Here is a 16,485-nt window from a genome sequence, read left to right on the forward strand (position 1 = left end):
AACGTCTCAATAACTGCCATTTTGACTGCTTTGAAAACAGATGATGTAATTTTGCATGAAACATTTATACGGCAGCCTCTTTGTGTGACACGGCATGCAAATGAGTGTTTCTATTGCATAATTTCCTTATCAGCATACACTTGGGAGTACAAAACAGGGTACGCATCAGTTTGTAAAAAGCGACTCGAGAGAAACCCTTTGGTCAAGAGCTAGAAGAAGCTTTTAGTTGCAGTCATTGCAGCTAAAGGCACCATTCACACAGTACTAGAAGTGGGTAAAAAAAAAAAAAAAGATCGCATATAATTTTACGTCCAAAGGGTCAAAAAAAAAAAAAAAAAAAAGGGCGGGGCAAATACTTTTTCCACGGCACTGTGAATAACATTCAACATACTTTAAACCCTCTCTTCTGCAAAAAGCAGGAAATCACAGAGGCTTTGGCAAACCGAAGGTTAACGCGTGCGGTGAGGCTCTTTTCGCGTCCGAGCTCGGGCGATGATTACAACAACCCTGCTTTCCTGGAAAGTCTAGTGTTTCCTCTGCACATCAAACGATGCTTTCTTTTTGTGACGCATCATAAAATGTGGCGCGACCATGTGTGTCAGCCTGAAAGCCCAAATACGGGACTCGCTGTTAATTTAATTAAACCTGCTCCTTTCGGCTGCGGCAAGAGGTGCGTCCTCCTCGCTCCAAACACATCCCCTTCAATATAGTGCAATGAGCCCCCCTCCCCGTCTCAAAACTGCTGTGTCCTCCTCACCATTTGAAGAAAGGTCTCATGTGTGTCTCGTTTGATCCCACTTGGACAAAGTGACTGTGCATCAAGAAGTGCATGTTTGAATCCATAGGCCATCGTCTGTTGTGGGAAGCACTTGTGTACACAAGGGGGGTGTACGATACTTGTGTGCCGAGTGAATAAAGGTGACTGTGACATGTCACAAGCTACACCGCAGGCCATTGGAGCAGCCTTCAAGAGTTTTTCTGCATTTTCGGCATTCCGACATTCCGTGGGGTGTCCTTTCAGTTAGTCTGCTGCCAACGAGACCAACACTTGGAGCCATAAGTTTGACTTTACAAACAAATGTAGTACTTCTTGGCACACAGAGAGTATTTTGTTGTGTCTGAAACAGTTGTGTGGTGGCTTGCAGATGGTGTCACAACCAAGAGCGTACATTTACCACAATGTGCTGGGTACAATTAGCCCGACTGCCACGAAATGCAACGTGCGGAGCAGTGCTGAGAGACGACAACTCGCCTTCCACCTTACCTTCAGCGGAGAGGCCTTTCGTGTTCACTCCCCTGGCTTCCAGAAAACTGAGGCAGGCGTCCACGTTCTCAATCTGACAGAAAGGAAGTGAGAAGCTTGACTTCTCTGCAACCCACAAAGCAGAGGTCTCACATATCAACACTTCAACCTCAACAGAGAGAAGTATTAGCGGCCAGGCTGCCACGTTGTCCACGGAGCAAATATCATCTACCTTTTTGCAGATTTTAGCCCCCCACCCGCTTTGGCGTCCAACTGTGTGTAACGTAGCATCCCGAGAGTCCCCTCAACACAGCGAGCGGCCAGTAAAAACCAATGTTCGGCTGCCAGTTGGACACAGTGATACTTCTTTAGCCCAGGCTGGAATGTCAGAAATGACAACTGGACTTTGTGTAATAATGAAGTTTAACTTCCAGCTTCACAAGAGGCCATTTACCCCAGAGATGACACCACCACCACCACCAACAGCAGGCTTATCTGTACTGCAGTTTACTGCAGGTGACTCAAAGTCCAACAGGAAGAGTAGCAGGAGGGGGAGCTTGGCACCGGACTCTCACTCGGCAAACAGGCTTTTTGTCACTTCGGTGGGAACCCAGGCATTCGGAGGAAGACATTTCTTCAAGACATGGTCCCTGGAATGTCACTCGATCGCTCAGACATTCAGGTCCTGTTTTTTACTCTCATTACTACCAAGTGCAGCCTTTCCACGCAGTACCAGCACCCATAAATCCTCCGCGTTTGCTTGGGACCAAAGCCAAAAGGTGGTGCGTGAAAAGCTGAAATATGGCACCGTTTCACTAAAGGTCTCCACACAAGCGCTGGAGTTCCACATCGTTTTCGATTCTGTTGTAACGCACACATTCATTTTTAAACAATCTACATTGTTATACTTTAGTGCTCATTTGCCTGAAAAAAACAAATAACGGAAACGTACAAGCACATGGGTTTGCCAAGAAAAATGAGACCGATGAAGGAGTGTGGTGGGTGCAGGGCAAAGTAGCAGTACTTGAGTTCAAGTAAATACTGCACATTACTGTAATGTAGGCGGAGATAAAATACGACCAGGCAACCTGCAGGGAAACTTTCCCAATCTTTGGAGTGATTACCACATCACATATTTAATTACAGTTTTCAAATATTTAGAGCAACTCTTATTAATTCTACGGTACATTTGTGGTAAAGGAAACCAGAATCTGTTCTATATTACAGTGTAATATTACAACATGAAACACACAAAGCACCATGGCTATAAAATGAGATGTTTGTAAATGACACAAGTGGAGGGCAGTGATCTTAAAATAGTAAAAACATTTGGCCAGAGAGTAACTTGCTTCTATGACCTGCAATGATATTTACGTTTATATTTACATTTTATTTTTATTTCACAATTCTACACAAAGCAACGCTGTCCTCCATTCAGGTCATCCAGGTTGACGCTAAATACTTTCTTTCTCAAATTAACTAAAAAATGTTTTCACAAGTGGCTTGAAGTGCTGTGATGTACACATCATCAAATAATTTTACGGTGGCTTTCATATTTTGGAATGGAGCGAAGTTGCTGAAGAGAAGAGCGATCGAAGGGTTCGGGAAGAGCTTCAGGCCACTGGGGCACACGGGAAGAAACAGACTAAGTGTTCCCGGAAAGCCTCGGAGAGACAATTGAGCTGTCTATTTTCCGTCTGCATCCCGATGACGACGACGAGGCCGAAAATTATTGTAAAGGATTAACGACAAGCAGAGTGGAGGCGCTTTCCCACGTTGCGCAATACGAACTGCGGTATTAGTGGGGCAGAACCTCAGTGCTGTCTATTATGAAGCTGCAAACGAACTAAGTTGGAAAGCAAAACATCCGACTTGAGACAAAACCACAGCGAACTTCTTTACCACCCAGCTTCCTGGTCATGATGACAACAAATGACGGCTACTACGGGTCGTCAGATTCATTCTCATTATGACACTGCGCCATACCACAGTCACACTTACTGTAAAACACGGTTAGCAGCTTCATACGCTGGACCACGTCCTGGCTGAGCATCAATGATGCACTGATGATCATCTACTGGGAACTTCTCACATGTAACTGAAAAACTTTTGAAAAACAAATTACTTTTTGTTTATTTTGGTCCCATTATAATTTACCAACAGAGCATTTTAAAATGTGAAAAAATGTCAGATTTTGATGATACATCTAAGACTTGGCTCCTCCACCTATATCACCACTGACATATTTTATTATTTGCGCTAGAGAGACTGACATATACTTTCTTCCTCTGTAAACAGGCACATAAACACAAACCTGGCAATTTTATCTCTTGGACGCTCGTCCTACAGCTGCGTGCACGGTGGTGCACAAAAACGCCCGACTCACTGAAGAGACACCGACCCTTGAGACACGAACAGTACCTGAGAGTCTCCTGCTTTGAATGATGTCCATTTCTGCCGCAATGTAACGACATGGCACGGTCGGCGAAGCATCAAGGCACCCCTGGCACAACGCTGCGCTCGCTCATCTTTTGGCCAGACTTTCTCAGGGTACATCGCCGCACAAGATATCCCGAAAGCAGAGGAAGAGGGAAACGCGCCGTAAATTCCTGCGGTCGCTTCAGTCCAATTAGTGACCACAACAATTTATACGGATGCATTAATTGGCCTCTCCGAGCGCACGCACTCCACAGTGGTCCTTTGAAGCCAAAAAGCTACCAGCTTGCTGGTAACATTAATTATTTCAATGGAAAGCAGCTAAACCGCCACCCTTCCCTGTTGTTTAATGTACATGAGGAAGTCTTGGTGTTTGCAGATAGCAGGTTGCACTGCGGTGAGGTTAAGTAGTGGACAGGTGAAGACAGCTCACCTAGCGCATAAACTGCAAAGTAAAAGCAGCTGTGCGGCTGCATCGGTACGTGCTGGTAGGGACTCGACGTTAGTGCGGCGCAAGGTGCGAGCCTGGGTTACACAATCTCCCCCGGATGCTCTCCGGACAGCCTGCCTCTCCGTTTCCGTGGTTACAGTAAAGCTGTGGAGTTCAGGGACCCTCGCCGTCACAGCCTCACGACAGCAAGAAGCTCACCGTTTACCACAATGCAGTTCTTCGTGACACTGGAAGGCTTGATGGTCAAAGTCTGGCGACCCGGTGACATGGAGGCGGTGGTGATGACAGCATGGCGCATTACTGTACATGCGATGTCTTGGCGGTACAACACATGGACTGTGTCACCGTTACTGGTAATACAGCAGGCGGTATAAGATACAACCCGAGGCAACAGCGTAGCTTTTGTGCATCACTGTAACCGCGTCTGAAAGCTGCTTTTCATACTCAAAATTAAATTTAAAAAATTGAAAATTACTCCGATGATGCACATCTCCCTAAACAAACCCTCCTCCGTAGGCAACAACAAATAATGGGCTCCATTAATCTTACTTTTGCATGTGTGCGAGTCGTTTATGGGGGGAAAAAAATCCCCCTTTGGGTGGTGGTTTTTCTGGAAACGTGCAACGACTCCAAACATGAGGAGGGGGTTGGGACATCTGCAAAATCCCCCCATCCCATCTTAACAAGACTCCCGATAAAAACAGACATTATTCATCAGGGCTGTTTGTGCCTCGTTAAAATTCACTCTGCTAGTCAATTTGCCCTGAATTATGCAGCGATCAACGCAAAGCCCAACGTCGGCCATGCTGCGTCTGCCTGGGATTTGCTGATCCAAGATGATTTGTAACGTCTGGGAGACATGCAGCCAAGCAGCTCTGGGTTGTTGACGTTGTCATTACTCAGAAGACATCGGTCCGGTGGCGAAAGGGACGGGCGACAGGGGTTACGCTTTCCGATCGCTCAGGGAGTCCAGAAAGTGCAATGACTGAGTGGCTGTGACCACTCTTGGTGCGAGAAGATCGAGAAGCTCACTGCTCCGTTCTCTGCTCTCCATCCTCAACGAATGTCTGTTGCTGCGTTCAGCTCAAAGTTGGCAGATAGCCCAAGATGCCTTTAGGGTTCAAACCATTTTCCTGCTGATTTACACCTGAAGATCATCACTTTAAACAGAGAGCTAAACAAGTCCTACAAGCTGGGAAAGAAAATAAAACTTGGGAGAAAGGATAAGGGCTCTTTCTTAAACTTGATTGCCAAGGAATAAGAGGCACAGACCTCTGGCAGATGATCTGCTCATTATGGGGCTCTACGAGTACGAGAGCAGTGGACAGCAGAGCAGCCTTGACCCAGGAACTGCGGAGGAGAGATCTTCACAGGGCAGTTGGAGCAGCTCAGGTCTTCAGACAAAGAGATTGATGGTTTTCCGCTTGAGGATTCAAAAGTACTGATGACTCCTCAAATCCCAACCCAGAAAAGATGGAAGGAGCACCGCACAGGTGCCAAAGACAAAAGAGCACTGTGAACAAGTGAGGGGGGGTCACCTCCACAAGGCGTCGATGGTGCTCTCCACTTTGACACCTACCTCAAGGTCAGCCAGCTGCCCTCCGCTCACTTTTAGAATTTACATGAACGCATAACCGTTGTGAGAGACACTTCTGCATTTTGAGAACTTGAGGGTTTTAGGAGTGCGAATGCAACACAAGCGGGACCGAGGTTCTGGTGCAAGTAGCCGAGCGGCACGAACTCAGCTGGCCGTGGCGGAGGGGACCCGTCGCCACCTGCTGCCGCACATCTCTAGAACATCCGCCAGCAGCACATCCCCCTGCCCCCAGGTTCTTCCTAGTGCATAACTGCGGACCCGCTCGCTCAGCCTCGTTCAAGAAAAGAAAAAAGAAAAAAAAACCAGCCATCATGCAACTATTGGCACCCTTTTCACGCACACCGCTGATTGCTCATTAAGCACTTCGTTAGACACTCTCATTGGATGAGAGGTTGTTGTTCTCTCCGTCTCTCTGCAATGACACTACACACGAGTGCCTCCAGTAACCGCCATCTAAAGGCAACTAAATAAACAGCGAAGTGCTTTCACGCTGCTGCGTTCGAGCGATCGACACTGACGACTGCTATCGCTTTTCACAACGCTGGAGATCCGTGCAGTCAGTACATCACCAGATGTGCCAGACGTAGATGTGATCACCCCACCATAATCCATCTCTCCTCAGTAAACTGTTCTCGTTATTCTACTTAACCTCGAGCGATGTTTCCTACATGTACGTTTATTCATTTATCTGACACTTTTCTCCAAAGCTACTTACAATTATTTACCTATTTATACAGCTGGGTAACTTTGCAGGGCCACTTCAAGTTAAGTCCCTTGCTGGAGGTGGGATTCGAACCTGCAAGCCTGGGGTCCAAAAGCAGAAGCTCTAACCAGTACACCACAAGCTCCCCGTCTTTGTTCAACAGCGCCACCCCGTGTTTGTGAAAGAAGGGCTGGGACACAGAGCGGAAGGGATGCTTGTCCAATCCCGGCGAGACACCGGAAGCTGCCGCATCAGCCGGGAGCGCCGGGCCGGGTTAGGGTTAGTACCGCTGTCAGCTCAAAGCCGCTGCCTCCTCCTCCTCTCAGCGCTACGTTAATTAAGTCTCCCGAGAGCCATCGAATCAGTGGGAAAATGTTTACCGTGCATGTGATTTACAGGGCATTTCTTCAGTCGTTCGCTGCGGTGCATCAAAAGAGACGCACAGTGCGGTCGACGTGAGACCAACGAGTAACCAAAGAACCGCGTTAAATCCTGTATCTAACAGCCTTTCAGCCTCTTCCAGAACCCCAGCAGAGCAGTTTGTAACATTTTCCTTTATTAGCCCCACCAGGACAAAGAAAGGCCAGTTCAGCGAAGAAAGGGGTCCCACCTTGAACAGGACCTGTGTGCGGCACGCCATGCACTTCCCATAATGCAGCACCACTGCGCTGGCCCTCCAGCAGTTCTCTGCTGCTGTCTGCCCCCGAACCCTGATGCCATAGCATTGGTCACCATGCCAAAGGCCTCTTTTTGGACACGGGCCCATCCACAGTGAGGAAGTGAGGTCAAAGGTCATTGAAGGACAGCCGAAAAGAAGAACCCCTCTTTCTATAGAAAGTAACTGGGAGCTGAGCACCGGGAAACTTGTACGAAATGATGGGGTCAGACCCACTGGCACCAGCACCACTGGTTCGTCTCTCTCTCACACACACACACACACACACACACACACACACACACACCAAACCCCACTTCCCGCTCCAGCCAGCAAACACATACAGCAACCGCAGGCGCACAGTCAACGGGAACGGCCCTAAAGATGGTTCTGAGGACCAGTCTGTTGAACCCCAGGAGTGATAGTCTAGCAGACTCCGAGCAAGCCCATAATACCCCGGAACAGCACCGGTGGCGACACGTGGCTGAGCGAAGCTGGATTCGCAGTAAACAAGACACCTGCGGACAGTCCCTTACACCATCCAGCTGTGCGGAACGAACTAACTCGGCAAACTAAAGACATGACCGGGCGTTTGCTTTGGAGGCGAACGGAACACGGTAAGCAGAACCTGTAAACTTTCGCACTGAACTCATGCACAATAACTGACGTACCAGCGGCGGGCTAAGCGGTTAAGGAGACAGGGTCGTAACCTGAAGGTTGTTTGGTCGAGTCCCCTGGTTGGGCTGTGCAGTACCATCTTGGAGCAGAGTAATCAGTGTGAACGAGTGAAGTGAAACCTCCAGCTGTATGAAGTGACGCCGGGCCGCAAAAAACAAGGACAATTAAGCACGAGTGCCGAGAAGCGTGGCAGAGGAACGAGGAAGGAGACTCACCATCTGAGAGCGGCTTCGCGGGCAGCCATTGATATCTTCCACCTTCTCGTTCGCTGGAAGGACAGGAGGAGCGGCGTGAGCGCGAACGAGTCAGGAGGGGCAGCGCGGGGCTCGATCGGCTCTGGGGATTCGGGGACGAGGAGGCCCGCTAACTCGGCGGCTGCCGCCAAGCCGTTACCGGCACCAAGAGCGGAGCCGGGACGCTCCGTCTGCGAGGGCTGGCCGGGGTACTGTTTCAGCACGAGTGGGGGCGTGGGGGAAGGGGGCGGGGGGCAGGGGGAGTAATTCAAGGAGAACACGTGGGAGACACATGCTGTATGCTGTAGGGTAACAACCTCGCTTCATTCCATGCGCCAGAGAACAAACCTGTGTTAGGCACCTGAGCACAGGGGGGTTGGGGGGGAGGGGGGAGGTGTAGGGGGGAACTCTATGGCACCACAATAACCTTCACCGACACTTCTGTGCACGCTGTAGGGAATGGGAGTGTTTGGAAGTTTACTTCTTCAGAGGTGTGTGTCACTGCTGTTTGCATCTTCATTCCCATTCAAGTGTGTGTATGTGTGTGTGTGTGTTGTAATCACTGTCACAAGGCAGCAGCAGGATCTCACCAATGATCTGGATGATTTCGGCCAGCAGGACCCCATCGGCGATGTCCTGTGCCAAGTCCTTGATGAGGCGCGGGCAGCCCGACTTGGCCAGGTAGTGATTGGCCCAGTCCGTGTAGATCTGCACATGGAGGAGATGGAGAAGCACATGGTGAGGAATCTCGGTCGGCCCTCGGGGGGGGAGAGAGAGAAGTCCAGCGTCCGCTCTGGGTCCAATTATCGGGAGGACGCACTGGTCGTCGTGGGGGGGGAAGCTGCTGCAGCCCCCTTCTAGGTGAGGAATGACTGTGGGTTTCATGCGAGGGTGCGCACCGCACTGCACCGTTTAACAGAAGAGAAGAGCGACCCGCACACCAGCCAGACCCCTCTCACGGCAGCGTTCCGGGAATCCTAACCACCCGGAAAGCCAGCATGCGACAGCACGGAAGGAGGCACCCCGACGCTGAGAGGGAGAATAACGGCAGAGGGACCAGAGGGACGTGAAGAGCGCAAACGTGGGCTTGTAGGGTAAAACACGGGCTTCTCCACTACATCTAGCAGGAAGTGACTGAACAAGTGTGACACATTGATGCTGTACTGTGATACGTTACGCTGGCCATTACGGCGTGGGGCAGCGTGTGGTTCGTGTACCCGCGGCACACAGGGAGTTCTTCCTGGATTTTCTGACTTTAAAAAAAAATTAAAATTCCTTTAAGGACACAGCTGGCATACACCCGCTGACACGGTGCTTTCGCTCACTCGCTCGCTCCCATTTACTACATTACAACGCTGTTCTAACGGCAGCGATTGAGCCTTTTCACTAAAAGGGATCATTTCCAGTAAGAAACAATCTCTCGGCAGAACCTGAGGGCGTCTTTTCTGAAGGTCACTTTAATATCATGAGAACAGCAGCGATCAGCGGACGGTACGGCTGCCTGCACATGTCCCCCCCCCCCCCGCCGAAGAATCGCATTTTTCACCCGGTCGACCAGAAAACCCCAGTCAATTAAGCACATTTCTTCCTCCTTGACGCAGCCCTTCAAACCATCGTGTGATGTGGCCGCGAAGCCGCGCTCGCAGGACCGGCACGCAGCCAGGAGATGCACAGAGCGCTCGCTTCCCGCCACCGTGCTCTCCGACATGTTCCCCTCCACAGCCTCTGCGCTCCCCTGACCCCCCCCGCAAAGAGCAGTAGGACCGGTGCTGGTGGCGACTCAGCAAATGCCACGGTGTCCAATGTCACGGCACCACGGGGAACGGGGCACTTCCTTCCCAGCGGGACTCGAACCTCATTTCGGGTTCCCCTCGGTCACCCTCACATGGGTCCCGAACCAGCGGAATGCAGCTGGAACCGTCATAGTGCTGCGTAGCGCATATGCAATCTGTGAACCGACACACACATACTGCACAGAGTGTGTGTGTGTGTGTGTGTGTGTTCACAAATTAATGTTATTAGCAACCCCTCCCCTCCACCACCGAAACTTGCAATGACACTTTCAGAAGACGGATCCCACCACTACCACCTTTCTAGACCATCGACGGTTCTAGACCCCAGGGAGCCCTGTGGGAGGTCCTGGCCTTTCGATTCCGTTGTGTCTCTAAACGACCAGCAGCGTTCGCACACATCCGTTTACGTCCATCACGGAACACAGATGTCACAAACAAGAGGAGCGAGCAGCGGTCACCAACGACAGACTCGGGTTCGACCGTGGGTTCCATTCACTGACGGGAGAGGGCCCCGCCGGCACATTTCCACGCAAGCCGAACGGAAGGCCGAGGGATCGAGGCTAAACACTTTCAACGTCCTTCACCGCAATAGAACTGCGGGGAACAGAGTGCAGCCCCCACCACCTTCCCAACCCCACACGCCTTCTGCCCTCCTCTGTGACAGTGGGGGGGTGCATTACCCTGTTCTCAGCACGGTAGAGCAAAACGCAGGAGCTCTGAAAAACAAATGCAGTGAAATCCATCTCAGCTTGGCACAATTCACAAGCCCCCCCTTCTTCCCAGGCCAAGAGTTTACATCACCTGCACCTTCAAATACCCCCCTCCCCCAGCTGTGGAACAGCAGCATCACAACTTGCTTTATTTGTGTTTTCACTGCACATCCTCTCAGTCTCTTTAAGACGCGGGATGTTGAATTTTGCCCTGCCAAGCAGATGTCTCCGCTCACCGATCGTGGCTCCGGCGGCACTCGCTCGCCCGCTCGCTCTCCCTCCCCCGGCGATGAGCCGCTGGACTCGGATGGCGCTGCACAGCTCAGGTGCACTAGAGTGCCGAGACGCTCATCTTCGGCGCGCAGCCCCGCTCTCCTCGTCCCCCTCGAAAGGAAAACCTCTGGCGGCCCCCCCAGCCTCTCAGAGAGGCACGACCGCGGTCTGTTCGGCCGTCGGCTCAACTTCCGAGAGCGTTGTGGGGGTCGGACCCAGGAAAAGGACAGGACAGGAGGCGTGCAAACGTGGCGAGAAGTGTAGCGGGAGGATGATGATCACATTGTGGCGTCCACAGTCCACAGTGCAGGTGCGGCGAGCAGCCTGCAGTGCCTCGGCTCTTCCACCGGGGGGAGTCGGCACCCAGGGAAAGTCGGGCAGCCGACCACAGTGAGCGAGCGAGAGAGAACGACGGTGACACAGTAGGGGATGAGCGAGCGAGCGGACGAGCTGTTTTCACGGGGGGATCGGGCCACGTGGGGTTAATTGGATCTGCAATCAGGGCTGAAAACACAATTAGCACTTTGAGAGCAACACGCCAACTCAACAATGTTAACGTGACGCAGGAATACAGCCAATCAGGGAGCACGTTTATCTCTTCATTAAATACATAGGACGGCAGCAGCTCATTGAGGTTTTATACACTCAAAGAGGGCTTCGGTGTGTGTGTGTGTGTGTGTGTGTGTGTGTGTGTGTGTGTGTGCAGGCGCACACAACAGCCCTGTTCGCGTTCAAACCAACGGGGCAGGGTGAGAAAGACCACACACAGCGTCCAGCGTCGACAGCACGAGGACACGCCGAGTTCGGCCCCAAAACACTGTCACGGCAGCAGAAACGCGGCCCTTTCCTGATCCCTCTGCTGCGGTCCAGTCTCATCAGTCTGTGTCTCATTTCAAGTTGCTGCTGCTGCTGCTGTTGTTGACTTCAGGGGGAAGTTTCCAGCAATATGACCATTTTTCCCCTCATCGACCGCATCAATGTGACCAGAGACCAACAACATGTGGCAGCGATTTGACCGTGGTCCTCGGCCGCCGTGCTTCGGTCGCAGGCCCTATGCTCAAGTCGCCAAGCTCAGCGGGGGATCTCGCCGTCTGGGAGACGGACGTGGACAGCTGTCAGAGCACGTCTCCTCCGCTCCTGGCGGTCCCCAGCTGTCCCGGGTTTGAGAGGTGAACGCCGGGAGCTCGCTAGACTCTCTGTTCTCCTTGCGAGCGGAGAAGACGACACTGCGGTAAACACACAGTAAACTGGACAGTGTTTGGGAGAACTCGACAGTGAAATCACATTTCAGGGGTTTGCAACACAAGATCCTCACACTGTAAGGAGCTCTCTTTTTATTCAAAGGGACAACAGCACAGACCCTCGTGGGATTCAAGTCTACGGTGACCAGGCCACAAGCTTGTGTCCTTAATCACTGTACCAGCTCTACTGTACAGAAGAGACCAATGGGCAGCGGCGCCACTGGCGCAAGATCACCGACCCATCGTGTCGTTAGATTTAACGGGAGACTCTAGACGCCCAGCGGTCATCAACGGCCACTGGCCGTCGGTTTTAGCAGCCTTTCCTCTTCGCTGGAGCTCAAAGTACTCAACGCTTTGTAGTTCACGGCCCTGAGTCTTGCAGGAGTCCCAGGAAAGACACTGGGAGTCGCTCAAATGGAGGCGTCCTCGCGGTGACCCTCAGTGCGGTAAATCCTCCATAAACGATGAAGGACCGTAGTAAGACGTAACGACTCGACACCTGGCGACAGGCCGCGCTCCGACTGAGCGCGCAGAGCAGGTCCACGGGAGCGATGGCTGTGAACGGATCCTCAAAGGTCGTCACATGGCAGCCATGAAATGTGCCGGTCCAGAGCCAAATGGCATCGCCAGGGGTCCCCCGGCACCTGTGTCTGGAAGCGGTTTTCCACGGTCAACCTGTTCTGAGCAGGCAGCCCAGCCGCATGTTTCTGAATTGATCACAGCAGAGAAGCACTTCTCAGGCGTCATTTCCAGGAGTAATGGACATCAGATGTTAGCATTCGAGCAGAACGTCCTTGAGGACATTCAGCGTTCCCGTAAAGTCACAGTTTAACTTTACTCCACCCGGCTGGAGTAAGGGACACATGTACGGTCTGTGTCACGCTAAATAGCAGCAGCCACACCCCACCTGAGAGAACGGTCAGTGGCTCCATGACCATCAGTCTTCTTCGGTCAACAATGGCGGGTGGACACCAATGTCCAGCTGGAACTTTTCGTTCCGTAAGAGTCCAGTTCTTGTCGAGTTACAACTCTGAAAACTCAAAAAGCTCCATTACATCAACAGTGGACAGGGGCTGTGGATAGAGGACAGGGATTGTGGACAGGGGCTGCGCTGCCGTCCGCACGTCTCAATCTCCTGTAAGGGAGTTCAATGAAACGCTCATCACCCCCTCGTTTTCCCGAAGTACGGGATCAGTACGAGAGGCAGCTGCACTCAGGTTCTCGCAGCACTGGGTTGATCACAGCAACAACCAGCATTTCCAAACAAACAAACAAACAAACACATTTAATGCGAAGAAAGCGAGAGCGACTCCCACGGTGCCTTTTTACTGGAGAAAAGAGGAACAGAAAGTTAATTCATAGCAGAGAGGTTCCTAACTCCATCAAAAACCAAACCACTGAATGAAGTCCCTGCACAGCTGGGGGGAGGGTGCTGGGGATGGAGCTGGGGAGGGACTTGGACGTGTCTCCCTGCCTTGGATCTCCTGGACGTGTCAATCGGGAAGCGCCGGGAGCCCTTCAAACGGCCGATTCCAGCCCAATGACAGCTTTGGCTCGACCCGTAATTAGGAACAGCACCGGAACTCCGCACCGTTTTTTCTGGCTGAGCCCATCCCCACCCCCCCGCCGCTCGGGGAGCCGAGGCGTCCGCACGCGCCTGTGGGAGTAAACAGCGCCGGCCTTGAAGGGGTTTGGGGCCGCGCTTCAAGGGCTGGCAGCGGGTGCGAGGTCCCGGCCCGACGTGGGAGCGCTAGCTTTCGCTCCGTGCTGCCAACTGCGGCAGAAAAGCAGCCAGAATAACAAACGGCAGCCGACGCCGTCGAGGGGGGGGGGGGGGGGGGGGAGCGTGGAGGGGGAGGGGTCTGTGGGAAAAGCTGCGATGTACTCAGAATGTCCTGCGGACGTCTGCTGCAAGTCTCCGGTGTGGCCTAGACCCGGGACCGGGAGCGCCCCGCTCATCTGGGGCAGCACACCTGTGTACCTGTCCCTCTGCCCTCCCAGCACTCAGAGTGCAGCACTGCGATGTCAAAGATGAGCCAAGAAACAAACACAAACCCACAACTCAAGAGTGGGTGAATCCAGGAAAAAATTACAAATTAATAATGAAATGTGTCACTCAGCAAACACACACTTTCATGTGCTGCTGCAGCATCCTGGCAATTCATTAGCATATGCAAATTAGTGTGTGTGTGTGTGTGTGTGTGTAAATGTGTCTTTGTGTTTATGTATATTTGTGTTTGCATGCGTAACTGTTTGTGTATACTGTATGTTTGTTTGTGTGTGTGAGAGAGGGGGACAGAGACACAGGCGCACCCCCCCCATGAGACGTCCCGCTGTCACGGGAACCCACTCGACACACAGATGATTTCACAGAGGATGCCACACCGTCGCAAACAAAGACAGACACACAGACACAGTGTATCTACCACCCGCTGCCAACTCCCCTACCTCACGCCCCCCACCCCCGGAGCGAGGCGTTTGTCGGGACGAGACGTCCACACCGCCGCGTATCCGAGGCCCTGCAGATTCACACTACAATAAATATCCCAGTTTGCGAGCTTATTGGAAACAAACAGTTGTGAGACAAACACTCATCCCAGTGACAAATCTGTGAGGGACATCATTCTACCGGATGTGGTGGGGGGGGGGGGGGGTATGGAAGAGAGAGAGAGTGTGTGTGTGTAATTTGGGGGGGGTGTAATTAAATAAAAGCGAACGCTGTGACACAGGAAGCGCCAGCGTGTCCTCTGGCTAAAAGGGCTGTAATTAGGGGGCTTATCGAGAACACGCGTGATACGCAGCGTGACACTTAGCGTGAAGACGGCCCCTTATCTCCCGCCAAAGAGAGCTCTGTAATTGTGCATTCGTAACGGTGTAAACAGGGGGACGGCGTCGCTGGCACAGTGCCCCTGTACGGCACCCTCTCGCACCTCTAGGCAGCGCTGCGCCGTTTCTAGGGCGTCCGCTCCATAATTAGGAGTTGATCACTGTAAAACGTGCATTTTGCTATAACGCGCACGCAGACGCTACGAGCGGTCGCTAGAGCAGGAGAAACGAGAGTGCGGTAACATTGTCCAGGCGGAAGGTGCGACACACACGGTGTCCACATCCGAGTCCGCCTTCCCTCCAGGGGTCCCTCCGCGACATCCCCGTGGAAACAGCTTCTACCCTGTGTGCATCAGGACACAGCGGAAACCTCCCGTGAGCCTCGCTGACCGAAGCGTCTTATTGGTGGAATACGTGGGGGGGGGGGCTTCTGCGTTCGCTGGACAAAGCAGCGCAGCTCGTTTCCCACTCACTGTCTCAGGGTTACGTTTGCTCACAGTCTATCCTGGAAACACAGAGCTCAGGACGAATGAAGGGTGTACCCCAGACAGGACACCACTCCATCAATGGACAGCCACACACACGCTTTCACTCACAACCACATGGTACAGGCAATCTCCAGTCACTAACTCACCCAAAACACATCTTTAGACTGCGGGAGGAAACAGGAGCACCCTGAGGAAGCCCACAGCAACACCGCCAGAGAACCTGCAAACTCCACACGCAGTGAGCCAAATTCCAACCAACAGCCAAAATCACCACTGGTACTGTGAGGCACCAGCGCTACCTGCTGGGCCGGCATGCTGCCACCACGGTCCTCCGCAACACCGATTCCACTGAGCAATGCCGTGAGGAGTGAGGCATGCTGGGAGCACATGAGCCCGATGCTCCGGAGGAGGACTCGGCATCAGGCGAGTCATCGCCAGGGGTCGCGACACGACTCGTCAGACACTCGCGACATAGCGTTGGCATTTGCACGAAGACTGAACGACGGACAGGGTGAGAGCCGAACGAGGGACAGAGCGATGAGCAGAACCACATTCTTCATGACGTTCCTCCTCGGTAAGCGCCTCTTTCCGTTTACATGTCGCCTCTTCATCCTGCTGAGCCTCATCCTTTCCGTCTCCTCGGTGCTCCTACCGTTCCCCATACAGACGCACCGGCCGCCTCCCGCCAGCAGGGGGAGCTGTTGCTTATGACGTCCTCTGTAAAAGTAGAGGCTGTGGAGGCTGGATGGGTTGGTGGGGTGGTGCGGTGGGGGGGGGTGGGATTATGGTATTTTCCTGAGCGCCTCAGAAAAAGAGCTGAGTCATTGGCTACGTGAAGAGGAGCGACGAGCGAAACCAACAGCGACGCTTTTTAACGAGAAGCAGACAGAACCCCCTGCTCACCCTGCAGCTCAAACTGCCGCCGAAGAAACTTCCCGGACTGCGCAAAGCAGACCGTAGTCTGGGCACGACCCAGACGTGACCGCAGGCGTCAGGGGACCGGGAGCCTGGGGGGTTTTGGGGGGGGGAGATGCTGTCTAAGGGCCACTGGATCTCGTCGCTCAGCGCCCGTGGCCTCCACGTCCGGGATCTGATGACAGCGCTGTGCCTGGGCGAGTTCCCGTTCATCCTTCACATGTTCCGGGTACACCCCGCCCC

At 52.7% G+C, this 16,485-nt stretch overlaps 1 protein-coding gene across 4 annotated transcripts in view; it reads right to left on the reverse strand.

Annotated features, from left to right (window-relative positions):
- LOC108942194 (neuron navigator 3-like) overlaps positions 1-16,485 on the reverse strand; it is a 207,489-nt gene that overhangs the window by 66,431 nt on the left and 124,573 nt on the right. For all 4 annotated transcript variants that reach the window (XM_029252127.1, XM_029252128.1, XM_018765340.2 and 1 more), the window contains 3 exons: positions 8,587-8,704; positions 7,979-8,031; positions 1,265-1,337 (listed from right to left, as the gene is read on the reverse strand). In XM_029252127.1, coding sequence (XP_029107960.1) covers positions 1,265-1,337; positions 7,979-8,031; positions 8,587-8,704 — 244 coding nt within the window. The remainder of the gene's footprint in view (positions 1-1,264; positions 1,338-7,978; positions 8,032-8,586; positions 8,705-16,485) is intronic.

Source organism: Scleropages formosus, chromosome 5 (assembly GCF_900964775.1).
Source record: "Scleropages formosus chromosome 5, fSclFor1.1, whole genome shotgun sequence".
In the NCBI taxonomy this organism is placed as follows: domain Eukaryota; kingdom Metazoa; phylum Chordata; class Actinopteri; order Osteoglossiformes; family Osteoglossidae; genus Scleropages; species Scleropages formosus.